This window comes from Dermacentor silvarum, chromosome 8, assembly GCF_013339745.2.
Source record: "Dermacentor silvarum isolate Dsil-2018 chromosome 8, BIME_Dsil_1.4, whole genome shotgun sequence".
Classification (NCBI taxonomy): Eukaryota; Metazoa; Arthropoda; class Arachnida; order Ixodida; family Ixodidae; genus Dermacentor; species Dermacentor silvarum.
Window position 1 is genome coordinate 32858407 of NC_051161.1, and position 27485 is coordinate 32885891.

The 27485-nt window shown below is 45.2% G+C and overlaps 1 protein-coding gene across 1 annotated transcript in view; it reads right to left on the reverse strand.

Annotated features, from left to right (window-relative positions):
- LOC119460987 (uncharacterized) overlaps positions 1-27485 on the reverse strand; it is a 36881-nt gene that overhangs the window by 2795 nt on the left and 6601 nt on the right. The window contains exons 5-15 of the mRNA XM_037722155.2: positions 24183-24395; positions 21905-21978; positions 21578-21634; positions 19232-19286; positions 17130-17200; positions 11623-11740; positions 7829-7932; positions 6481-6588; positions 4981-5029; positions 4000-4106; positions 2522-2560 (exon numbers count right to left, since the gene is read on the reverse strand). Of these exons, the coding sequence (XP_037578083.1) occupies positions 2522-2560; positions 4000-4106; positions 4981-5029; positions 6481-6588; positions 7829-7932; positions 11623-11740; positions 17130-17200; positions 19232-19286; positions 21578-21634; positions 21905-21978; positions 24183-24395 (995 nt within the window). The remainder of the gene's footprint in view (positions 1-2521; positions 2561-3999; positions 4107-4980; positions 5030-6480; positions 6589-7828; positions 7933-11622; positions 11741-17129; positions 17201-19231; positions 19287-21577; positions 21635-21904; positions 21979-24182; positions 24396-27485) is intronic.

Consider the following 27485-nt stretch of genomic DNA (forward strand, 5'->3'; position numbering starts at 1 on the left):
GGACGTTTGCCGGCGTGGGCAGTTTCGTTGGCCGGCCTGGGACAGCGCCGTTGCTTCCCTCTGCACCGTAGCCGCAGCGTGCAAGGTCAACACGTGACTAGAAAGTAGAGGAAGCATATAGGAGAAAGAAGGGCTCACTGCAATTTTCTATGCGTGGCTACGGTAGCGTGGCTGAGACGTCGGCACGTACACGCATGTTCCGGCGCAACGCAGAATCGGCGACCTTGCCATTTGAGAGAGAGTGAAATTTCCGCCGCATTTTTTTTTTTTTTTTTGTTCGCGCGCGACATTGAGGGGTCTCTCCTAAGCTTTTACTCTATGGAGGTGCCGGAGCAATGCCGGTCGGAGGCGCCGCCGCGTGATTTGGTTCGAATTAACGAGATTCGACTGAACTTGAATGCAAACGTTCTAGCCGCATTCCTCGACTGTCGCATACGCGTGGCGGCTCGGTGCACATGTTTTGCATATGTGCGGGCCTTGAAAATTGTTGCTTTGGTTATAGTGCCGTACCGCTTATAGTGAGGATATTCGCGACTCTGGTGACTTACGTTATAAGCGGTCTACACTGTACTGTTAAAACCTGAACATAGGTCATTTGTTTTCCCAAAAAAATCTTTCTGGAAAAGTGCCCCTCATCTGATATATGGCACAATATGGCAGTCTTTGGCATAATTTGTAGTTTTGTTAAGGGGAAAAAGCTATAGAGAAAACACTATAGGGAAAAAAATGCCATTGTGAAAATGCAAACTTCACAAACTTTGGGCTAACGTGCTTGGTTAGGGTTTCGGGGTGCAAAATTAGCAGGTCTTGGCTCAGCTTTATCCATACCATAAAATGCGAAAACGATGTGACATAATATACGGAACTGACCGGGAGCGTGGCAGCAGTGCACCGTTTTAGGATATCCTTGAAGAAAAAAGTGCAACGATGCAACGATTGACTTTCACTGAAAACTTAATTCCATAGCTGCTACACGGTTCATACTGAACCTGAAGACACAAGTTCTCACGGTAAAGCAGACTTGATGCATTGCAAAAGTACTTGCAAGTGCATCACTTCACGAAGCGGAATAGCTTGTCTTTAAACCAGAGGAGCCGCATCTGCAAAATCCATAAGACTGCAGCAGAAGAACTACCCATTGGGACAGATTGGCAATGCAGGAGAGGTCTTGTCATCCAAAGCGGCGTTAACCTAAGTCTGCAAATGTGGTGCGACGGGGGCCACCAAAACAAATAAATGGTTAGCAGGAGCCCGAGGATGCCTGCAGACTAGCTGTAGTGATTGCCACGCCTGTAACATTGAGTTCCCAGTTAGTGTCGCTAATTGCATCATGACACTGTTCCCCATGCCTAGCCCTGCAACAGATGACTTGGACATGACCAATGATGATGTGCTGTGGGATGTGAAAAGCAACTAGCAGCCGTTCCCGGACAAGAATCCTGACAGTTCACACGCATTTATAGATTTAGTCTCCAACGCCGAACAATCAAATTGGCTGGATAAGGTATGTTCTGCAGTTAGTGCCTGCAATGCTTAATATTTTTCCCCCCTTTTTTTTACCTCAAGGAAAGGGTGCAAACCTATATTCGAGACGAACCTTTAATCTGATTAATCTGGTATTTTTTCTTCCATTTGCATTTTCATATAGAACACGTGCACTGCTAACGAGAATGAAAGCAGTGTTGCTTAGAACACATAAAATACATGCAAATACAGTCAACGCCCGATTTCTTGGACATGCCCGATAATTCGGACGCCTTCGCCACACCACCACGTAGTCAGTGCACAAAAATGTCTGAAATATTGGATGCAAAAAACTTTTGCCGTCCGATTTTCCGGACTTTTTTCCATGACCGCAGGTCCGAAACAGCATTAATCGAAGCTACCACCACCACCACTTTGATTATCTGGCCACCTCGAACCAACACACTCGCATGCAGATCCGCTGGCAGCTGTAGCCACCACCGCGGCAAAGCTAGGCCAAGCTACTTCAACGTTCACTACCAAGGTTCTTTCTGTTCAGCGCTGTGTTTTTCATTGAAACAATTCACCGCTGTTAGCAATGGCGCTGACACCACCTTTGTAATCCTTGGAAACTTGTAAAGCACGGTGCGTTGCATAATGCCGGTTCCCGAAAGTCAGCTTTGCCTCAATACAACAGTGTTATCCAGTGAAGCATACGCGAAGTATTGTGGTGAAGCATATTAAGAGTGGGAAGAGGCAATTGTCATGAGACACAGTACGCATTCTTTAATTACGCACGCGTGCACCCGCCGCCTCCTAGCACAGCACGAGCTACGATATGCCTAATAATTGTACTGGCAGACCTTCATAGCTATTTCGGACGTGCCTGCGGCAATTTGAGCACTTGGGGGCAGTAAACGATATGCATCCGTTTTTTCGGACTGCCCGATTTTTGGGACGTTTTTGCGGCTCCTAGGGTGTCCGAAAAATCGGACGTTGACTGTAACTGGAAAAGCACAAGCAAAGTGGCATTCTTTAGTACAGAAGTAGCACTTACACGAGCCAAGCTTTCACGATGACGGTTACTTCCCATATGCTAGAAAGTGAGAAAGATGGAGGGAAAAAAACGTCAGAACCAACATTTAGAGTACAGTCAAACCCACTTATAACGATACCGGTTTTAACAATATATCGGTTATAACAATGAGAAGCTGCTGCACCGTCAACTTTTGTATGTTTTCTATGGTAAAATAAACCGCTTACTACAATGCTCTCAGGCCGCACTATCGGTTATAACGATGAAGTCTGGCCACCGGGTGTCCGTGCCGAAAGGTAATGGAATGCAAAATCCTCGAAAAAAAAAAAAAGTTCGAGCCGCCCGCACCTCGCCGCACTGTTTTCCAGCCTTCTCCGCATCGCCAGCCTTGCGCGTCTCTCCCGACGCCCTTCCACCCCTCGAAAAGCGAATGGGCAACGCCCATAGCTCTACACCGCACCACCCTCTGAAACAGTTGGACCGCGCCAACTGCGCCGATAACCTGACAGTGCTGCGCACTGCCCCGAGATTGCGCACTGGCTGGCCGGCCCCTCATTTTGCGCAGTTTTGCCAACGGTTTAAGACGCTCGGGCTCGTCTTTGTTGGCTGCGTCGAAGTGCTTCCTGGCCACATGGTTTCTCGGCCTCGTTTGACTTGCCGCCGAAGTGGGGGACGGCTGATCCGCCCACTGATCATTGGCAATGCACGACGTTGCCGGTTAAAGGAAAACGCACTGCTATAGATTTGGAAACGAAGTGCTTTAACCGATGAGGTGATCATCGCGAACGTGCTTGTATCGGATAGCGATGACGGCAGTGACGACGCAGTAGGGCAGGCTGCCTCAAGGTTGTCCTCGCAGGAGGCCCTGCAGATTATTCAGTCCCTTCGGGGCTTCGTTATAGTGAGGGACCTTCTGCTGCACTTTGCGTAAACCAAGCAAACCTGATGGTCATAGTTTTCTCGTGCAAGCCAATGAGAAGAACTTGGCGAGATGCTTGTGGCGATCTCGCCCCAGCGTTTCTTCGGGACTTCTCAAGCTAAGGGGCTGCCGTGCTAACTTTCTCACATTTTTTAAAACGCCCCTTTTGAGGCCACAAAGGCGGTGCCTCAGCGGAGCTCGCATGTCACTTGCCGTCCGTGACCCCGCTTTGCAGTTGTTATAGCAGCGCTATTTTTGAATGCTGACAGCCGTGGCTTGTTACACACGATTGGAGCACACAGGAAGCAGACTTAAACAGTTAAACGAGTCAACACAATCAGCAACTGGATGGAGGAAGGTGGTAGGGAGGGGCACTGGCCTCCCTGCCATTATAGTTTTCTCAAAACAGCTATGCCATCCCTTTATTTAGATTTTTTCATGGAACCCGGTTATAACAATTATCGGTTATAACAATAGAATTTTCGTGGCACTTGAATATTGTTACAAGTGGGTTCGGCTGTATTGCCTCATCAATGCAGTCGTAGAAAGCTGTACTTGTAATTAAACTAGTGGTTCATACCTGAGTGAACTGAAATTCAGTCTTGATGGCGAGTTGACAGACATTACACCAGAATGGAGCAGCCCCCCCACCTGGTTTTGGCTGCTGCTGGCCCTTTACTTTTTGAGCTGGGTAAAGAAAGAACAATGAAAGGGCATAAAGTGGTTTCCCTTGGGCAGTGTGCAGTGTGCAAGATTGCAGTAGATTACACTTAAACAGAACTCTCAGAAGAAACTGCAATGTAGCTCCCCTCTATGAAAGTCTTGCTGGTGTGCAGTTCGTCTGGTGCTACACAGTTCATCCGTCTGCTAACTAGATGGAAGAGTTTAAGCTCACATACGGGCAGAAAGCGCTGAGCTAAATTTACGCAACACAGCCTAAACTTCCAGGATAAAAGCTGTCGATCAATGAGTCAATGAGGAACGATAGCTCCAACATGACGCGACCTAGCTGCGTTTTCTGAGGAAGTATAAGCGCTCGCCCATTGTGTGACACTGATCGTTCCGTGAAGGTTCCATTCAGTTGGCGTTGCACGGAAGGTAGTTAGGGGTGGACAATGGAGCAGCCTTTCTTCTGGTGCGTTGCGGAGCTAGTGTGAGTACGCATCAAGGAGGAGAGACCGCTTGCAAAGAGGAGCGAGAAACGACGGATGCCAAGTAGTTGTCTATCAAACGCCTATAACTTTGCTAATACAGTATCATTTCAGAAGAAGTCTTGCGTACATGTGTTCACTGCGAAATGGGACACAGCTACTACCATATAACAAGTTTTCAAGCTCATACGGTTTAGGGATCCTTTAAAAATATCGCAATTCACTGTTTGTGACACATAACTTGGTGTATAGCTTTTCTTCATGTCTAAGAGAAAGCCTTCGAAATTTTAAAAAGGTGACTTGACCATTCGCACTTGGCATATTGCACTTGCATGCACTAGCAGTGCAAATCACTAAAAATGATTAAACTTGTCACATCAAACACTACTGCCATACCAGCTGTACTTTACCTTGTTTTCCACCAGTAGCATTTTGTGATTTGTTGCCTAATTGAGCACCCTAGAACAGAAAAGAGAATGAGAGAAAAAAAAATTAAGATTTTCATTTGGCAATTCCGAAATAAAAATCACAATACATGAACAAAGACCAGAGGCATGACAATGTTAACATGCGAATTTAACGGCAACATGCACTGAAGCAGGATGTGAAAACACATGTCAACAAGTCACTGGCTCTACTCAAATGTTGATCTTAGGCTTGTTCTCTATGCGTACACAGACGAAATAATTCTTGCAACTACAGTAAACAACTGGCATTCCAATTACTTTTGTGCCACTCTGTGCGTGGGAAGCTTTTCATGAAAATAATGTGGAAGTCCAATTTACTCCGTAGCTAATTTCAGGGCTGAATATCCAAAGTGGTGCTAGCCGTGTTTGACATACGTATTCATTCGATTATAAGGCAGTCGCGATTATAAGGTTTGGGTGCCTGCCAGTCGGAGGCATCTATCATGAGGGAACAATATAAGGGTATTAGATTTTGTGACCCCCCCCCCCCCCCCCCGTATTTCCTCTTCTTTGAATTCCTTGGAATGGTGACAGTTGGACCATTCCTACTCCTGGAATGGCTGAGCTGATACATTCCATTCCTCCAATTCCAGTAAATGAACACTTTCTCGACAATTGTTGAATACTTGCATTTTTGCCTATACTAATGAGAAACATAGTTTTGAAGTCTTAACAAAGTTAGAATGTTACGTAGAAATTTTTCACACTAGAAACATGCTTTGAGGCCTGTTATCTCTGCAACACGTTGCCTGTATTGCCTGATCAGGTGGCAACATGGGAGCTGCATGTGGCAAAAGCCACCCACGGCTAGCAGAACGCAGTTTGGCCACCCATGACACGTTTACCAATAAAATAAATAATGTAGTCATGCCTGCGCCGGCAACAGTTGGTGATGGGCATGTTGCTTATGAGGCAAACCAAGCAAGGTCGATCAAGGGCAGTACAGCTGCTGATACAAAGCATGAGATTCTCAACTGGACCAACTGGCATGCCTAATCAATGATGGTGAACTCTATTCACTTGGGTACTCTGACCAGGGGTTGTGCAGCCTGAGCATCTGCCATACTCGCCTGTTCTCGCTGCCCCGGATTACTTATTGTTTGCAATTTTGTATAACTGAAGTCTACCCTCAAGGAGGTTTTCTGCCATTCAAGACGATGTGATAAAGCACTTGAACACGGTCCCAAAAAATGACTTTGCCCACACTTTTCAGTGTTATAAAATTCACTTTCAGATATGTACTGTGATGGATGGGGACTACTTTGAAGGACCGTAATGCATGTTTTGTGTATTGTGTCAAAGCTTTCAAGTTCTTATGCCATTCACCAAATCTACAGTCAGAAGTTGAAGTTTAAGAGATTGAAACAGGCAGTAATTCAAGGCATTGAGGTTCAGTACAGAACAGCCTGACCACAGATTTTTTCACAGCTGATATGTGGCTACCTGCTGTGGCCCAGTTTTCAGCTGTGGACCTCCAGGCTTGTTGACACCAGCTCCTGGTCCCCCTTTCAGCTCGGCAGCCCGATCCTTGTGCACCCGGCCTTTCACGTGCTGCAAAAAAAAGTGAAGAGAGAACACTGCTTTCAGTTACATGCTGCACCATCGGTATAGAAAACAGCATAGAAAAATGTGGGCAGCTTGCACTAGCGGTGCAAGGCTGGAGTAAACAGCGGAGCTGGTGATCGACCTAGGTTCTTCCAGGTTTTACTAGGCTTGGCTAAGTTTTGCTAGGAAATGCTAAGTGCTGCTAGGCACGGTATTCCGAGCGCAACGAAAGAAGGCGCGCGAGATTTAGACGCGGTCATCGGCTCCCCTCACACGTTTTAACTTCCACATACAGCATACGGTGCGCGGCGACTGCGTTATCGCCCTTGGAATATATATGAGCCAAAACCAATTTTAGGGCCACACCGCGTCATAGACACCATCTTTATATAGCAAATACGGATCTCAAGCGCCATACTTTTGCTGGCGGAAACCTAAAATACGTCATAGTTGTCGCCCCTGGCACATTGGGCGGCCAATGCCATCGTCAAGCCACCACGCCAAGCGACATGAAAAGTCAAAATGGCCGCTCGGGCCAGCGCGGGGTGGCAGTTCGCAACGTATGATGTGGGAACGGACCCACAGTTGCGACGCAACAGTGGGGTTACCAATGCATTGGGTTCTATGGGAGCTGTGCCGGGACCGGCCGAAAACGACGTAACAGCCAGAAAAACGCAGCCCCCGGAAACGTAACAGCGGGGTTCTACTGTAACACTATACGACGCTACGACGCCATCGTGACGCTCGCTCTTCGTTTCCGATGCCTCGCGCTTGTGTGAAACGACACGCGTCCATGCATCCGGTACCTGGTGCGACATTCCAAGGATGAGTGCTTCGACAAAAACGGAAAACAGGTGTGCGTTACAATTGAGGGCACGTTAGAATCGAGTAAATACGGTAAGCGTTTCTTTTTCGAATTTTCATGCCGAACCTGCATATAACAAAATCCTCTTTATAACGAAGTTTTCCGGGAATTTGTCAATTTCGTTATATCCAGGTTTAACTGTATCCCGTTTCGTTGTGATGAGGTTCCAGTGAACATTGGCTCTATGGGATACGTGACGGTGCCGTGAAGGTGTCCAAATCAGCAGGCATGTCCGATAAATCGGTCGTTGACTTATCGTTCACATGCTGGATGAACCACCAGAATTTTTGTAGGGAACACTATGGCCTGCGTTGAGCCACAGTGAGTAGAGCGTAGCCACTAGACCATAACAACAGAAGTCGACGACAGCTGCCAGCTTACCTCATTCATTTGAAATTCAGAATTCAGTTTGATGTTACAGATGTCACACGAGAACAGCTTCTTGGCAGCAGGTGACCCAGAAGGTGCTGTTGAGGCCGCTGCACCTGGAGACAGAATAGAAATGATAGACTGCCAGCCCCTTAAAAGCCAAGGGCCTCAGTATGCTAAACAAAACATCGAGGTGGCCTCCTTACAGTATGATGCAGTAGCAGTTCACCGGAAGTGTCACCTAAGGTGAGCTTCCCACAACTACGAAAATTTCTGCTTATGTTAATGTCAGTGTGTTTACCAAATACAGTGGAACCCCGATTATGCGACTTTGAGGGGACCACACAAAACCGCTGTATAATCCGGTCATCGTATAATCGAAAAACTAAGAATATTGGCAGTGCCACTGTCTTGCCCAAAAAACGGGTACAGCCTTTTCGAACAAGCCCGCAGCACAAACCTGCACTGCTTCCAAGGAAGGTAGATTAAATTATAAAAAAATTACCATATTTATTTGATTGTAACGAGTTTTCTTCTTTTCATAATTTTTGTTGATTCGAATAACGGCAAAATTGACCATTTGAGAAAAATATTCTAAATCAGGCTATTTCTTGCGTCACGTTGGCAACCTGTAACTTTACATCACGCTCCAATCCATAGACAAGTCAACGAAGTTGGAGCTTGTGACGGGTTACAATGCTACAGTACCCTACGGCCTTTTGCGGTTCGACTCTGTTCAGCACATTCAGTATGACGCAGCACATTCAGTATGACGGTCGCTTTGAGAGACGAGTAATTTTGATGGACGAGGAGCTGGGAAAGTCCGCCGCGGCACCGTGTCTCGTCAAGGAGTCGACGATTTGCGGATGGTGGAACCAGCAGCAGGCCCACTTTAAATGCGAGGCCAGTCGGAAAGGCTCTGTGCTACATGAAGTGGCCTGGTACTGATCCCGAATGAAATGATTGTGCGGTCTTTTAAGAAGTACTTAAATTTAAAACAAGCTCGACGGCACGGAAGATTACAATTCTCGGGCAGTCACTTTTGAAGATAGTTTTGCTTTCGCGAGACTCGGCTCATCCCAACACCCTCGAAGTATACTGCCTACAGCTCTCTTGGCGATGATTGCGAGTTTAGGTCAGCGCTAGAAACACTTGTCCGAGGTGCTTTCAAAGTTGATTCACGCGAAATTCCGCAAGAGTGATCGCCCGAGAAGACCGCCCAAGAAAAGCTCAGTCTCCTTTTCAGATGACTATGACGAGTGAAGAGAATGTTTTCGAATTGTGATTCCTTGAATAAAGGTACAATTTCTTTTCCCGTTCATCTCGCGTTACATTAGCGGTTTCATTTCGTTTATTTCGCGTCACTTGGAAAGTCGCCCCTCGCTTTACAATCGCAGCCATGTTACATTTGGGTAAATACGGTACTGCACACCCATTACCAGCCGCCTGCAGCGTGCTTACGTGCCAGCCAGCCTTTTTTTTTTCTTTTCCCCCCATTGACAGTACCAGAGAGGTGTCGTATGAGGCAGGTCGGCGTAAAATTGTGTGGTATAATTAAGGTTATTAATACATTATTTAAGGGGGTTTTGCCGGAACCAAACCAAATTCGTCGTAAAATGCGGGTCGTCGCATAACTGGGGAACGTACTTTATAATCGAGGTGCCACTGTATGACATTGTAAGCAAAGTTCACCACAATGTATTTAAAGAAGCTCTGAAACACTTTTTGAACATAGTAAGAAATCATTGCCGATCTGTTAACAAGCCTCCTGTGAACATGTGAGCAAAATATTGCACTGCATGCAGCAGGGAATTTACGATCTCGTGTCAAAAGCAGTGAACAACCATTTGCTCTTGCTTCCACAATATCGTCACGCAGAGTCATCGCAAGCAGCTCGAGAACATTATCTGTAATACAATTATTGCTCATTTGAGTTAAATAGATTAAAAATGTACATGTCTGAGATCTCAAAAAGAAAAAACATTTCACCTTTGCACTGCCAGTCTACATACAACAGTTGCGCATTGCTGCGTTTGCTGTGCATGGCTTCAGAGATAAAAAGCGTAGCATAGATATATTGTGGCCACAACATTCAACCTTTGGGCGGGGCCAGAGGGATATTGCTCAATTGCGCCTCAGTGTAGTATCCTCTGTGTAGTTTCCAGAGTGCTAGTGGAAATAACATGAGAAAGAAAGGCGCTCACCGGTTGAATAACCTCGCTTGTGCTAGAAGGACGCAAAAACTTTTTGCAAGAGATGCGTGAGGCAGCGTAATCTAATAGTGGTGTCATTCTATGATCAGTTGGAAAGTATTTCAGGGCCCCTTGAATGGGGGACGTGGCATTCAAAATCAACTTATGCAGAGGTATAGGTTTGCCCTGTGCTTCTGTGGCCTAGTGTTGCTGCCAGCTACCATATTTTGAGAACATGTTATTGTGCAAACGTTTTCTCCTTTGAACCTCGTGAGGGCCTGCAGAGTTTATCGAATGCAGGGAAAGGCTTGTTGAATATTGTGAGCTTAGCGAAATGTATGCTGAAAATTGTGATATACTCAGACATATATATTAATTTTTTTTTGCAAACATAAAAATTCCAATATCCTATTTTCCTTGTAGCCTTTGAATTAGACACGCACTTTGGGTATGAATGAATAGAAATAGTTAAGCCAAAAATACGAGTGTCCCGACCTGCACTGTAGCTCAAGGACTGTGACCAAGGACCGTGACCAAAAAAGTTATAAATAAAATAAAACCTGACTCAAAGTCGCCACACAATGTACTTGGGCACAGAGTCCGAGACGCCGATGCACAAGATGCTTAGCCAGGATTAGGAGCAATTCAAGCAAGATGAGCTTGATAGCGGAGTCAAAGATGCCAATGTGTGAAATTCTCAAACCGCGGGTCCGATGAGTATGCATGCGATTTGCTGTGTCACGGAGTCCAAGGCACCGATGTTTGTGATGCTTAGCCATGGTTACGAGAAGTCCGTGCGCAAGGTCCTTGGTCACAGAGTTCAAAGAGTATGAGCACAATATGCTATGTCGCGAAGTTCAGAGCGCTGATGCTCGACAGGCTTAACCACGGGTCCGAGGATTCCATGTGTGATGTGCTTGGTCGCTTTGTGCAAGGAGCACACGTGCAATGTGGTCAAGATATTGAGGGCTTGTGAGGTGCAAGGAGCAGACAACACCCCTCAAAGCGAGCGCCAGACCTATAGCAAAGCATGCTGGAATCAAGTGGCAGCCAATCGGAGACCTCAGAACTACTTTCATTGATTTGCTTTTCTATGCACTTGTTTCTGTGTGGAGGAGATCAATGAAGCAGCAAAGCTTAAGACGGAGAAATTAGCTTTCTCACAAAACCAAGATGGCAATGCTCGACTGCACCATTCTGGAGGTTTCGTGGCCTGAAAAGCGCAGCCTTTTCATGATTTGAGAAATTTTTGACACCTTGGCTGATACAACTTTTTAGAGTGCTTCTATGTGGTTTTCACTGAAGATACTTCAGAACGACAGAAAAAGTTATAGAAACTGAAATATAGATTTTCAGAAAATCTAGTCTTTGGCCATTTTTAGCGATGTGAAGGCCACATCTCCCTTAAGTTAAACACATACTGGATTCCACTTTTAGTCTGCCCTATCGTGGGCATCGCCTTAAACAACAATGAAGGAACTACTAGTAGCAGACTGCGTCATACGCATGCAATGCAAACAGAGTCACGCATGTAAAAGGTATTACTGTAAAACCTCGTTAATTCATTAACAGAATTGCAGCAGTAAAGAAAAAAAAAAAGAAACAAGAGAGAACCTTGCGATGGGTCTTGCTTTTTCTCTGGCTTTGGCTCTGGCTTCTGTTTCTTGGCTGGTACAGAAGTAGGTCCACCAGCTGGAGGTGCTGGCCTCTTTACTCCTTTTGCAGCAGGTCCCTAAGACAGACAAGTTCTTGTAAGAAATCCACATTGCAAATTGGAAGTGCAATAACAGCATAGCATAGTGCCCTCACCACTCTTTTCAAGACAAAAGTACTGTTGTGATGAAAGCACTAGCACCATTCACACTAGCATGCGCAATTTAAGTTGATGTTGCACTTGCCATGGCTAGAGTTGATTTTTCAGTAAAAACTGGCAGATGCCAACAGCCAATTTTTCATATACAGTCAAGTTCTGTTAATTCGATCCAGACAAGACCAAAAAAAATTGATCTAATTATCCAGTAGGTCAAATTAAACAAGATGCAGGAAAAACGGCAAAACACACCGCTGATTCATTTAGCAGTATTTTCCCCAATTCTAACATGCTCTCGTATCAAGTGTGCCTGCTTTCTATGTGTCAAAAGTAGAAAACTAACATAGAAATGACACTAAAGCTCCTAAACAATGTAGAAATGGAACGCGCACCCAATTTTTTAGCAAGAAAAATGGGCAAGGGCTTAATGTGTCTTGCATCACGACGGCCAGTTTCCTATAGTCAGCTTCACTGCAATACAGGCGTATTTTGCAGTAAAGCAGGCAAGGGCGGTTTTGGTTTCATATTCGATTGCACCATGCAGGCAATTCTCGGGCCAATTTTTGTCCAAATAAAAAAGGTGCGCGTTAGAATCAGATAAACACCCTAATCAGACATTACTCCCAGGGGACCCTGATCATGAGAAAGAAATTTGCAGAAGAATAAAATGGCTTGGAGTGCATACGGCAGGCATTGCCAAATCCTGACTGGGAGCTTACCAATGTCGTTGAAAAGAAAAGTGTACAATCATTGCATTCTACCGGTGCTAACCTATGGGGCAGAACTAACAAAGAAGCTCGAGAACAGGTTAAGCACCGCACAAAGAGCGATCGAACGAAAAATGTTAGGCCTAACGTTAAGAGACGGGAAGAGAGCGGTGTGGATCAGAGAACAAACGGTGATAGCTGATATTCTAGTTGACATTAAGCAGAAGAAATGGAGCTGGGCAGGCCATGTAATGTGTAGAATGGATAACCGGTGGACCATTAGAGTTACCGAATGGATACGAAGAGAAGGGAAGCACAGTCGAGGACGGCAGAAAACTAGGTAGGGTGATGAAGTTAGGAAATTTGCAGGCACAAGTTGGAATCAGCTAGCGCAAGACAGTGGTAATAGGAGATCACAGGGAGAGGCCTTTGTCCTGCAGTGGACATAAATATAGGCTAATGATGATGATCACATGAGCATTCCGACTCCCCCTCCATTTCTTTCCAATTTGGTTAGGTTCCACCCTTCCCAAACATAATTATCAATCATTGGTGGCTTTTCTAAATCTCTAAGGTGTGTTTCTGTAACCGCGTACACACCTATTTGTTCTAAATATAGGCTGATGAAGGATGGATGGATTATTGCATCAAACTCTTCCTAGGGCAAGCCAAAAATAGTAGAGAACAATGAATATGGGAAATGACGCATGCTCAACGCATTCACTGTCCAATAAGCTCCGCTGAGACATGCAGCAATTAAAAGGGTCACCACTGGAGTCACCATAGGGGTCAGGTTCATGAATGCTGACTGGTCAAGTTCGAATTATCCAGCGAAGGCCAATTTTAGGACAGAAATAACAAAAGTCTGGGCCAATAGAAATGAATGGGCGCCAGCCAGGACCTCCAGACGGGATTGAATGAACCGAAAAATTTAACGGGAGTCGAATAACTGGAAGTCTACTGCATGAACTAAATGCCAACAGGTTCAAGCATTCTGCAAATCATTAGGTGACTTCACGATCAAATCAAGATCAGGTCGTCCCAGTGAAGTCTGACGCGTGAAACTAGAGCTATCAGTGTAAATAGTGTTGGTAATTATGTTGGCTGCAGGTGGATCTAGCCTTGCAGCTTTTGACGACTTCATCCTAGCACCACCTTTTGAATGCAACCGCTGAACGCGTAAGCATGGCTGCACACTATAAGAGGCAAACGAACACAAATAAGAACAAAATGGCCGAGACAGAACACAGGCTAGCGGCAGCAATCTGCGGCCCACTGACACTACCCTCCCTGCCACCCCTGGGCCACAAAGCTGTCAACCAGCAAATATTATTCACTCCCAGGTTCAGCAGAACTGAGGAACTTGAGTTCCTCAACAGAAAGGTAAAGTGTGTATGGACACTGCAATGCTAGCAAGTGCAAAGTCTACCTGATCAACTCATTGTGCCCTCCATAGGCCCCATAACCTCCACATGCAATGATACCACATGATCATGTGGTATCATTGATCGTACAATCATACAATATTGCTGGATATAGAGTGGTGGGAAACATGGTCTTGCTTTAATAAGGTGACAGCATGAAGTCAACATTGTTGTACATTTCTAAAGGATGGTGTAGCATCAAGTCGAGCTACAGAATTAAGCAACCAAGAAATAACTTGTGAAACAAGTGAATGACATTTTAGCAGGACGTGTTTTGGCCATGAATATTGTGAAAAGTCCAGCTTTTATGAGGTCTTCAAGGCTGTCGGTTGTTGCGGCACTACCAAGTGCCCCAGATCTGCTGCTCACCGTGCTGAATTATGGTGTTCTTTGCATGTTTGCGAACATTTGCTGGGTTGTGTTGTGCAGGTATATGTGTTGCTGGGTCCAGCTGACATCTCCACATGCTGACAATGCTACAGAAGTATTGTGAATGGGCAAGTTATTGGATATTTATCTTCCTAGCAGATGCAGTATCTCCTTTTCGCTCACTTCCAAATTTGGCCCTGCTGCAGTGGTATGTGTATGGCTGATGAAGCTACAACACTTGCACTGTCAATATTCACAGCTGTTAAGCTACTACGATTATTACCATAACAGCATCAATGCTGCACTTGCAACGATTTATGAACTAACACCCTTTAATCTCTCACAATCGGGAAACTGCATCAGGTTCCCAATTCCCGCTTTTGATCCAGGTTCGTGACAAGGCTGATACTTGTTCAGCTTGCTGTTGAGACAGCAATGTCTTCAGGGAGATTACTAGGAAGCAAACAACATGAAACACTGCCAAATGAATCACGCTACAACATCACAGAAGTGATAAAGCTTGTGCCCTGTTTGTAGCCTGTTGAAGCTCGTAGGCCTTCATCAGAACAGTGATGTGAAATGCTACTTGAAGCATTCGCTCAAGCAAGTTAACGCTGTGCAAAGTGCAATGGTTCTGTCTAAAGCGAGAAATGTCATCACAACTCTGAGGCTGCTATAGAAATCAAAAGAGCACAAAACAGCTGCTCAGTAGCAGCAGTGTGCTCCGATAAAAACTTGCTCGATCCCCAAAGAAGAAACACCCACTATTGAAGAAAGTTTCCCAAGGTAAGTATTTCTCTAACTACAATGTGCTTCTTGAACTTTCTTTTGCTTTGTAGTATTTTGGGCCAGCATAATGTAGCAATGTCTTTCGCTTGATTCTATGCCACTCTTATCACCACTGTTCAAGGCTGGCTGATCCCGTCGATAATGCGGGCCGAGCGCTGCTCTGACCACTGACGAAGCACAAGAAATGGCATTGGCATAGAACTGTTACATTACATTGACCCTGGTATACTTGGTTGGAAAGAAAGTTCCGTTTTCGAGAGTGCGAACAAGCGCACTTGCCAAGGGTCAACATCCACAGCATGAATCTTGCTACCACCAATGTCCGTCGCGAATTTGACTATCCTAGTTCTCTAAGCTATGGTTAATTAATGATGACAAAGCCTGGCTTATTGTTTTGTTAGACATTCTAAATGTCTAACAAAGTGCGTGGCGAAACGGCCTTCGCGATTTCTGGCGGCGCACCCCTGTTGTCGAGACCAATGCTCGCGCGCATGCGTGTCCCTCCGTGACTGCAAGTGTGCATGTTTCCGCGCTCCTCCTAGCAGGCTGGCGATATCAGAGTGTAGCCGCAAGGTGCCCCTCTTGCGATTGGCGCTGTGGTGGCTTCGACGGGCAAAACTATCTGAAGCGTGAGCTGGCGAGCGCTGCTGTGGCCGCTTTTAGTCGAGTCACGAGCGCAGATGCATAATGCCCTGTCACGAACGCAACAAGTAATTTTTTTTTTCTGCGCTGCACCTTTTTGTGGCCAATCTTCGTTCTTTCTTTCTTTTTACAAACGGGGCATTCTCGCGCAGAAGAGAGTGGCAGAAAAAGGCACTCTATAGAAGGAGACAGGCAAGCTGAAAAATTTTAACCATCGAAGCCGCCACAGCGCTAATCGCAAGAGGGGCACCTCGCGGCTACGCTCTGATATCACCGGCGCGCAAGGAGGAAGCGCGGAAACATGCACAATTGCATTCATGAATGGACACACATGCGTGCAAGCATCTGTCGCGACAGGGGTGCGCCGCCAGAAGGCGCGGAGCGTCGTTTCACCATGCACTTGCGTGCCCCGCAATATTTTGTGGCAGAGTGTACAATTAAGACCCAAATGAACTACAAGGGATGGCTTTGGGTCTGCAGCTGTTTACAGCTGATGTCTTTGGTCTTTTCAGCCATTTACATTAACTACTTACAGCCTTTCCTGCAGTTAATGGCCCTCTATACCTGCGCGTTACTAGTACATTTTTCTAAATCAAAATCCACATGCTTAACTGATGCAAATGAAAATATTTCCCTTAGTATTAAACTTGTTACTATAGCTGCTTAACCCCCACACACTCATAACAAAATTATTAGCTGGCCATGAACAAGGAGCATGTAATCGAGCTTCCACTGCATCAGTTTAGGACAGACTACAGACAATCAAATTAGAACAAACATTTACACTAACATAAGTTATGAACTTGCTTTCTATGTGCGCTGAGCTTAACACAGCAACTGTGTGGCACACTAATGGTACATTTAACTGGTTCCTAAAGTGCTCCGACTCAGTTTGCAGCGATGTGGAGCTGCAAACTGAGTCCCAGCTGCTACACCCAGCTGCTACTTCGAGACCAACTGGATGAGCTGCATGACCAGAATTCTATCGGATTTCAGTCATGCTCCCAGAGCAATGCTGAGAATGCCTCCAAGCACTCAAGCTGGAGCACAATGCTCTAAGTGAACCAGGCAAATGCGTTCCAGGTACTCGACTTTGACGCCAAGAGAGCACCCGGAAGCCACCAGTCAAAGGTACCATAAGGGAGCCACGTACAACCACCATGACAAAACGGCGCTTAGATCTGACACTCCCTAAAGAGTGTCTGCAAAGCATGACAGAACAAAAGTGGTGAACCTGAACCACTAGTTGCAGGCACAACCTGCAACAAGCTCCTCCCGATTTCAGGAAGAACTTTTGACATGCCACTGGTTCTGTGGGGGTGTCGGCTCCCTCAGAGGCGAACGCCTAAGGTTTTCATACCAGTATTGCCATTTATTTACCTGGACAGCATTGCCAGGCTTTGGAGCAGGAGCTGCTGGTTTCACGGCAGGGCCAGGTGGTGGCTTGCCATCTGTGAGCCAGATGGCACACTGCACTTACTCCCAGAGTTGAGTGGGCGCGAGTCACAACGTCCAAGAGACAGAAGTTGGCATGTGAAAGCATTGTTTCAGCATGCACTCTTTCTGCACTCTGTACGTGTGACCCACATAGGCTCTCACGGGCTCACACACCACTGCAGCAGCAGCCGTCTCAGAGAGACAGCCACATTGACTGCAGGCGTCGAAGAAACAAGTACCGACTTCTGCAGGAAAGCTGGGTAAAATTTCTGTTAAAGTGCATGGCAGCATGCTGCCATGCATCACCCACAGTTACCCCAAGCCCCATTTTTCTACAATCCGCCTTTTCAGCCAGTGAAAGTAAAATGAGCAATGCATGATTCGGTTAGGAATTAGAGAAAAAATAAGAGAAATCATGTATGCAAAAGTGCTCAAGGCAAGCCACTGGATGTGGTCACAAGCGTGCCTTGGACAAGTCACATCCAGGTTTTGAACACCGAACTGCTTCCACGCAAACTGCAACAGTTTGTAAGCCACATTGGTTAAAGAATGCAGCAAAGAAGACAAACAGGCAGTCATAATTACTGAGCAGCAGTTTAGTACTACTATGTTACATACGAGTAAAAGACAGAGCACATGTAGTTAACCTTTTGTGCGATTGCAGAAACATCCTGCAAGCCCTATCTACACACTACCCAACAAGGTGTTAGCTACAACAGTACTAAGGTAGAGGAGGACAGAACAAGGTCCCTCTATACTGGAAAAAGAGTAAAGCATTTTGATTGAGGAGGAAGGGGGGCGTGGGAGGCACCCCTAGTCCGGTGTCTCTAGAATGACTCCAGCAACATCTCGGGCCCATGCGCCATGAGACGGCGAACCTCAAGAGGTCCGTCGCGGAGGACACCGGCCTACAGCTCTTTCTTACGGAGTTGTAAAGGAGAACTGGCAGGGGAGGGAAGGCTCGATAGTGGAAATTCCAGAAACTAACATCGCTCTCCTTGTTGGGCAGTAACAAATTGCTGCACCAAACACTGATCCTATCTGCATTAACAGTGCAATAACGCTCACTGTGAAGAGAGCGACACGGGAACGCGGAGTCGGGGTGATTATTCACTTGTGAAATCGCAGTGAAGTGCACTGTTGCTTCCACTAGTAGACACAACGAGTGATTGTGGCAATGAGTGCAAGCAACTAAAAACAACCAGCTTGTGATGCAGTTGTTTTTGTAGAGCATGGGTCAACCAAGTTTATACACTTGGCTGCACAACAGAATAGGGTGTGTCCAAGCAACATGCATGCAGAAAACATTTTCTCACACATTGCAAGGACCATTTATAGATTTGCACAGCTCTTGTCCAGGGCACGTTTGCTGCGCCGATGGCCTCACACAGACTGACGCGACATTTCCCCTCATATTGTGGAAAAGTCAAAACGTAAGAGTCTGCTATGAGGTGTATGCCTAGTGCAAGAGCTCAATCCTCGAATTACCTTGAACACTGTTGCCTGACAATGGGAGTATGTTGCTCATCGCAGTTAGGCATCAGTATTCTGGTGCTAGCAACAGCTTAGAAACCTTTTGTCTGTGTCTCATTACAATAGAACAAGTGAGGACAGCTCATGTACAGCAGAACTTTGCTCATTAAAGTTTTGTTGCACCCCGAAAGATGTTCAAATATTCAAATAATTTTTTTTTCTTTAATGGCCTGAACAGGAGAAAAGACCGGGAAAAAAAAGTGCATACCTTACATCACCTTCACCTATCTGCTAGTACACAACTACTTCCAATACTCAATGCAGGACTGTAGAATTGCTCAGCTGGCTGAGCCTAAAGTTCACTTGAGCCCACTGGAAAGCACTGACAAATACTGAAACATTGTTCATTAATAAGAACTTGATGCCACACCAGTTCAGTTATGTTAATGCTGATCTTATAAAGGTACTAATAACAAAAAGGACAACTGTGCAAAAATCAACAAGTAAAAGATATTAAAAGTAATCAAAGTGCTAAATACAACAGAAAGAAAGAATCCATGAGAACACAATACCGTTCTTTCGGAGCACTGACTTCAACAGGGCAGGTCTCAAATTGTGTGGAAGTCTCTGCAAAGAAATCAGGAGTTCAGGAAGTGCACTTAAGCAACTATGCAGACAAGATGAAGCAACGTTACAAGCTGGCTGCTTCTGGTTGATTGATTGATTGATTGATTGATTATTGTGGTTTATTGGCGCAAGGGCCAGATGTGGCCTAAGAGCGCCAAGACGGTGGTAATGACTTGTTAGTGGTACATGAATAGTGAATCACATGAACATTAGATGTGGCATGGCTGTAAAGGGGCCTAAAAACAGTCGCTGTAAAGTGCGTAAAATCTATACGTAATAAGATTATGGCAATGACTAATTATGTGTACTATGGGCATGAACAATGCATTGCGAAGGAATGATACGACTTGCAAAACATTAAAGATGAGAGAATTGGCCAGAAGCACAGGTGCCTAAACAGAGCCCTTCAGACACAAAGGCCTGGAGGCATGTGCTATAAAAACTATCACAGCAACATCCTCTGGAGAGAGGATGCGCTACAAACTTACTGGGCTAATAACATGTAGCACAATATCTTTCAAGTAAGCTGGCTGCTTCTGGTATCACATCACTTCACTTCGGTGGTCAAGTGGTGGCCAAGTGACCAGCACTGATGCAGTGGTAAAAAAAAAGGTCAGAAAGGGTAAACACATGAAGTGGGCACTCGAGAAACTTAGGCGCCCTCTAAAATTAAATTAAATTGTGGGGTTTTATGTGCCAGAGCCACTATCCAATTATGAGGCATGCCGTAGTGAGGGACTCCGGATTCATTTAGAACACCTGGGGTTCCTTTAACGTGCACTCGATGCATGGTACACAGGAGTTTTTGCATTTTGCCCCCATAGAAATGCAGCCGCCGCGGCCGGGATTGGATCCCGCGACCGCCTGCTCAGCAGCGCGCCTTAGCCACCGAGCCACCGCGGTGGGTGTATCTAACATGTATACATGCCAACTTGTGAACATTAATGCCTAAAAGACTTCCCACAGAAGGTATGCAGGGAGAAACATAAGAAACCTTTTCCAAACAGAATTTTTTTTCGTAAAACTTGACGCAAAATTAATAAAATCATAAAACAAGCCCAAATTCATGAACTTTACAGAAATTCGGGGGGAGTTGCCATTTAGGAACACTCCTACGATTCCTCATCTGTTGAATGTTTTAAAAGTAAGGTGGCAAAGTTTCTGTAGGCAGAAGGGAAAAGCTTTCGCGCAACGATAGCAGAGCCAGCTGGAGAAGCTTCGAACGTCGGGTTTCTTGCTAGTGAACCTCGCCACACAACCACAGGTGTAGAGTCGTACGTACAAATATAAGTGATCAGCCCGACACCATGGGCACTCTAGCACTATTCCGATTCGTCATAAATACATTTCACAAATGACAAGAGTTCAGTGCAGCACGAAACATATACAACACAATTTGACACTGTTGCCATGGCTAATTATTTTTTATTCATTATCGGAACATGCAGTGCTATGCAGTGACACAACAATGCTGTACATTTTGATCATTCCTGATAATTTTAATAACTTCTCTGACTGCTAAGCTCTGGAAATGGTAAAATACATTTTGATCATTCCTGATAATTTTAATAACTTCTCTGACTGCTAAGCTCTGGAAATGGTAAAATAGTCATACTGGGAGGTTTAAGCGAACCATTCATCGCTACAGAATGAATTTTTAATAGCAGATTAGCTCTAACAAAGCCACAAGAACAATGCCAACAAGTGTCTTACAGAGCATTCCCGTACTGGCTCGACCACCATATTGGTGGGCTTAACACTTGCTTCCGATATTCTGGTTTACTCGCGGACAAGTTTCTGAGGCTATGGAGGGAAAGCTTGCAATAGATGCTGCATCAGCATAGCTTCCACGTGCGACAGTTTCACATTTTTCCAAACACAGAAGAGAAAGGCAGAAAAATAAGTCAAATTTACCACTCATTGGTGTATTTTGTCTTAATTTGCTTTTATAAGTAAGATGTCTATTTGTCTCTTGTCTCTGTCTATATGTCTCTTTGCCAGCCTAAACACGTATGAGAATGTGGGACTACTTTCAGCACTCTTACTTTTGCTTTCCTTCATTGCCACAGAAATTTGCTCACAAGTATAGCAGCCTATATCACGATTCAAAGCTACAAAAACGCAAATATTGTTAAACACAATATTCATGAACATTAGCCAAGCCAGAGCTCACATTTCACAGCTATGTAGACTTACCATCAAGTTAACTATTACAGCAAGTAATTATATGGTTGCCTTTTTCGAATGCCGAGACATGCAGAGGAAAAGTTTTAAAAAATGATGGGACATACCATAACTGCTAGCTTAAGGGCAATGACAATCTCCTTGTGTCGCTTGCCACTGAGGTGCTGCATAAAAAAAAGAAAAAAAAAAAAAAACGCCATTAAGAATGAGACAATACAAACCACATTAGTTAGAATGCTATTATATTGTCCCACAACTTTGGAAGGAAAATCTCACTTGCATACAAGGTTGCACGTAAAATGACATTTTTGTCTTCATTTCTGTTCAAATACATATCACAATGAATGATGCACGACTGCTGTACTGCCGGTAAGTCAATATTTGACATTGTGATTACTTTCTTAGTGCACAAAACCGTGATGCCACCATCTCACCTGCACAAGCTGATGTACAGAGCTCAATGTTATGTTGCAGACATCACATACAGGCCTCTCTGGCAACACAGCATCTGCAACAGAAAAAGACGTTCAGCAACAGCAAAAGACAAAGCTTTAGCAAAGTGAAAACATACTAGCACAGACATACTGTATAACGAAATACTCGAGGATGCACCAGACCTGATAACCAATAACACTGTAAACATTTTTTTTTTTTTGCACTGCTTCTCTTTTTGAAGATACAAAAATATTTTCACGGTCACTATGTTGCTGCTGACATACTTAAGCCATCAAAAAGTGTGAAACAGTCGATCATTCCATGAAAAGTTCCACACCTTCACAAGACTGCATTTCGTTTTCAGGAATATTTCCTTACGCATCTAATGCTGGTATAGTATGGACGTACTATATGCCATGATAGAACTCTTCAATATTCGGAACATCAAATATGGACCAATTACAGTATAACTATAATGCATAGAACTCTTCAATATTCAAAACATCAAATATGGACCAATTACAGTATAGTATAACTATGATGCAACTATGATGCCAATAACGGTTTCCATTCTTTCGCAGGTAAAAGTCATGTTGGTCAATGAGGTGCAGATGAGCTCCTTTGAGTGAGATTTCAAGGGAAATTAAGACAATTCGTATGCAGTGCAAATGGTCCCTCAATTCGTGCAAATGGTCAGACTCAACAGAGCTAGAGAAGAAAAACCAAAGCAGTGCCACTGCAGTGAGAGCATTTTCTTTCTGCGGTCCCTTAAAAGAAGCATCAACAGGGCTCTGCTGCATTCAACTTGAGGACTGAATCAAATAGGACAATATTAGGTTCGTTACTAAATACAGTGTAGGCCGCTTATAACTTAAGTCGCCGGAGTCGTGAATATCCGTACTATAAGCGGTACTGCACTATAACCAAAACAACTATGCTGGTGAAAATCCTCTCCTTCTGTTTGCGCCAGTCCCGAACGCAAGTTTCGGATTCTCCGAACGCCTGTGATGCGACCCGATTTCCGTCCATGATCACTTTCCTTTTAAATGCGGCATCATGAGCTCGGTACTTCATGCTGATAGAGCAGACACAGAGAATGTGAAGACAGAACGTAGACTATTGCCTAAGCACGTGTGACTATTGCCTAAGCACGTGTACTGCAGCACATGGAGGAAGCTACGGTAGTTAGGCTCGAGAGTAGCTAGGCTCGACGCGCGTGTGAGGCGGCCATTTTGAAATGCCGACGGCTATATGATAACGCAGCTTGAGGATTGTACTCGATTCTAACGCGCACGCAATTTTTGGACCAGTTTTATCGGAAAAAAAAGTGCACGTTAGATTCGAGTAAATACGGCATTTCAGCCTTGAGGGGAGCGTTTGCCGTCTAGGTTGACTGCCGAACTTCGAGGCAGCCGCACTGTAACCGGTATTTCGTGTCCCGCAACTGCACTATAAGCGATATGCGTATACATAGAGTGCTATGGGAAAATTAACGGGAGTCTGAAAAGACCGTATTATATCCGGTCCTGCACTATAAGTGGTTACGTTATAAGTGGTCTATACTGTAGTTGCAAATATTCACACCAAAAACTTGCAGTGAAACAACACCTTTTAAATTCCTGTACCTATCAAAATATAGTCAGAAAACTGTTTCCATGAACAAGGAGATGGTCTTTCATCATCATGATTGCAAGCACAGTCCACTGCAATTAAGCGCACATTCAAGCCCCTGACTATACTTCTCCTACTGTTAAAAATTCGCATCACCAGTCATGAAATCTTTGTTAAGAAGCATGCAGTGCAGTGACATCAAATGTGCAAAAAATAACACTCAGTCGTTTCTAGTTCACTCATACATGTAACTGCTCATAACACATTCATATTGGAGCCAGACACCTTTTTTTACAGTAGCTAATATTTAAAAATAGTCATTCATCTGATAGACAACCATTTATTTGCTAAAAGGGGCTGTCTGCTGAACGGACAAACTCGCATACCCCTTCCATGGTACAGCAGAATACGAGGGGATTGCATGGTGTCTGAGAACGGTATACCATGCAAACACTGCTTCCCAAGAGCAATTTGTTATTCTATACAATAAACAGTTAATACAACAAGCCCATTCCCTCTTGCAGCAATTAATGGCATTCAGCTGCACCCAGAAGGTGTTTTACTCTGTCGGAGCCAGTAGCATCATCTCTTTCTCACTCTGCAAACTAGTCACTTCTAACGGTTTATACCTGAGTGCATAAGTATATGCACAATTTCAGTACCCACTTGGATCAGGAGGTCCAGCAGACTTGCTCTCGGGTGCACTGGGTGGCAGAACTGGGGGGCGGTTCGTCCCTGGAAGATCTAAGGCCGAAGGGGGAAGCTTGAGGTTGGCACAACGCGCCCTGTGTCTGGCTCCTTTGACATGCATCGTCATTTGCGACTTGCTGACAGCTGACACATCACACAGGTAGCATATGCTAGGCTGGAACTCGGCATCTGCAGGAAAGAAGAGATTTGCAATGCTCTAGGTGTCTTGGTTCCAATGTCTAGGTTTCTTTCACTAACCTACATGAGGAGGCACAAAACACTTCCAAAGGATACGAACTAGAGGGTGTTTGTGAACAGTGAAATTTTGTGGAAGTAAGTAAAATTTAGAGTCAATTTGGGTGAGCATACTTCCGTTCACTGAGTGCCATTTTAGCAGCTTGGTGCTATGCAGCAAAACCAAGTGTCATTCGGGATTGCTAATAGTGATGATACACTGTAAAGAATGTCAATATCATTAAAATTTAGAAAGGGGGTCATTCACATTGTTTCTAATAAAAAGCACATGATAACAGCCCACGCAAGTGAGACAATTTTATATTTCACGGTACTCTGTGCATGGCACAGACCCAAGAGAGGCAGCTGCTGAAACTTTTTTTTTTTTTTGGTGATTGAAATAAATGGGTCCAAAATAATACAGGAGTGAATCGGAAAGTCTTTGCCCCTATTTTTTTTTTTTTTTAGCCAAGTTATGGCTGTAAATGCGAAGTAAACATATCCATTCCCAGCGGTGGACCTTTCTTGGACCAGCCCGGACCGGCCTTATCTGCCGGTAGCTCCGCGGCATGGCGCTGCTGTCAGTTGTTGAAGATGGCGGTTGTGCTTCACACGTCCATGGCGTCCGAGCAACGAAGTGTGATTTGTCTTCTATGGAGCAAGGGACGAACGCCCATCGAAATCCACACAGAAATGCAGCCCACGTATGGGGAAAGGTGTCTCGCTTTGATAAATGTCCGCTGAAGAAGTTCCTGGCAGAACAGCGGTTCACGTACAACGATGAAGCCAAGACAGCAGTCCGATGGTGGTTCCCCAGTCAGCCGGACGAATTCTACCACAGAGGCATCTCAAATTTAGTGCTGCAACGGGACAAATGTCTGAACTGGTGTGGGGACCATGTGGAAAAATAGTGTAAGGTACATAGAATAGTACACATTTTTGTAATTACTTGTGTGTACCTTACTTTGCTAATAAAAAATAGGGGCAGAGAATTTCTGATTCACCCTCGTACTTGAGTAGAAATTCGCCTTCGTACTTGAGTTACATGCATATGTAGCGGAACAAGGTAGATAAAGAAGTTTTGAGGAAGAGAGAAAAGATTAAGAGATGTGCACAAAATGCTAGAATAAAAGCATGTATAGCATACCTGATTAACTCAAGCAGGCTAGGTGACTATTTGTCACTACCCCATTTCGAAGGGGATGCCAATAAATAATCAACACAAAATTCAAACACAACACCCAGCACAAAATTCTTGTGAGAAAGCATACCTTGAGAGATAGCATACCTGTCTAGGTACAACAAACTGTTTCAGGGACACTTTAATTTTGTGAGACTGAGACGTCCAAATTTGTGGACAATGTTAAAAATCTTTAGTAAAACGGTGCTTCTAGTCCCCCTGAATGCTTGTCCATCGCATTTTACAAGTACAGTGGAAACTCGATGATACGATCATGGCTAATACGAATTTCCGGATGATACAAATTTTTCTGTGGTCCCGACCAGCCCCATTACTTTGCAACGTGCTAGAGAACGGTTCTTACGAATCGATTTTCGCCCCGTGTCGGTTGGTACGAATAAACACCGCCCCACCGACGGCCGTGAAAGAGAACAGCGCGCAGTCACGTGCTTTCTCCCTTTCTCTTTCGGTGCGGAGGCGCGGACGCGGCGCCGGACAGCGCGGAGGCCGCGACTGGGTGCGAAGAGTTTGAAGCGGTGGCACTTTTGTTGCTTTTGCGCTTTTCCTCCTTTTCCACGTGCCATCGGCCGGACGGAGCGGCTGCTGTGCTTCGGGCCGCGTTCTTGTGTTTGCACCATTTTGCCTAGTTGCAGCGAGCTAGCTATGTCTACCGAGATACGATCTCGGCTGATTCGCGCGGCCGTACGCTGAGGCGCGGGAGCCTCCGTTGGCGTGTCTTCCGTCGACTGCGTTATCGGTGCCGATAGCACAGGGCGATTGTAGGTTTCGCTGCCGGAGTCACGTGGTGCAAGATAGCACAGCACGTTCAGTCGGGTGCTCCTCCGCTTCTCCCGCTAATCGCCATATTTTTCTAGCCATAAGAGGCTTGCGCTTCCGTATTCCAAAGGCGTGCTTCGTCCAAAATTTCTTCTCGATCCAACGAGTGACGATCCATCACTAACCTGGGAGCTCTCAGTAATCCGAATTCTGCGTGTCAAGTGAAGCGTGGTTTACGAAGCAGACAACTGCGGTTGCCATCTTGCCCCTGTCACAGCAGCAACCAATGGAGAGACTCCTTTCAGCACGGCAGCCAATAGGAGGCCCGCTTTCATCGGAGGGCTCATGTGACTACCTACTGCAGACCCGCGCTTCTTTTGTGTTTGTGCGTTTGTTACTTAGATGGCGGCAATGGATGAATTGAGAAGCAGAACGGCGAAACTTTGAGCTTTCGAACTAAATCAAGATGGCGGCGCTCGGTGGTGGGAAATACGAGATATGTCTCCGTGAACTGCGGTGATTTTGTGCAATTTAAAGCTGTTTTCTCGCCCTGCGCCACAGACGAATTCATCTTTTTCGGGCACTTTGTGCGTTTTCAGCCAAACCATTTTGATACAGCGTAGTATAGGCGTTGCAGATACCGAAACGCGTGGTTTTCAAAAATCGAATTTCCTCACGATTTTCACGATCTGATCCCCGCATTCCCTCTTAATTTGGCTAGTTTTAATTGCGTTTCGATGATACGAATTTCGGCTAATACGAATATTTTTAGTGGCTCCGTGAGATTCGTATCATCGAGATTCCACTGTATATTGCCACCTGTAGGTAGTGGGTCGAGGGCAAGAGTGGGTCGAGCCCAAAGCAACAAAGAATGCACGCCCTTCCCTGCTCGATAGCCAGCCCCGACGAACACGCTTTCCAGGAGCCAGCTGCTCTGCGGTTTATTAAACCCCAAGAATACTTCTGAAGGCTCGTGACAATATGCTATCATCTGGCTCAGTTATATGGCCGAGAAATACACATGTTGCAGGTCAACTAAAGAAATCGCAATTCGTCTTTGAAGGAACTGAGGCAAATGCAAACAGTGT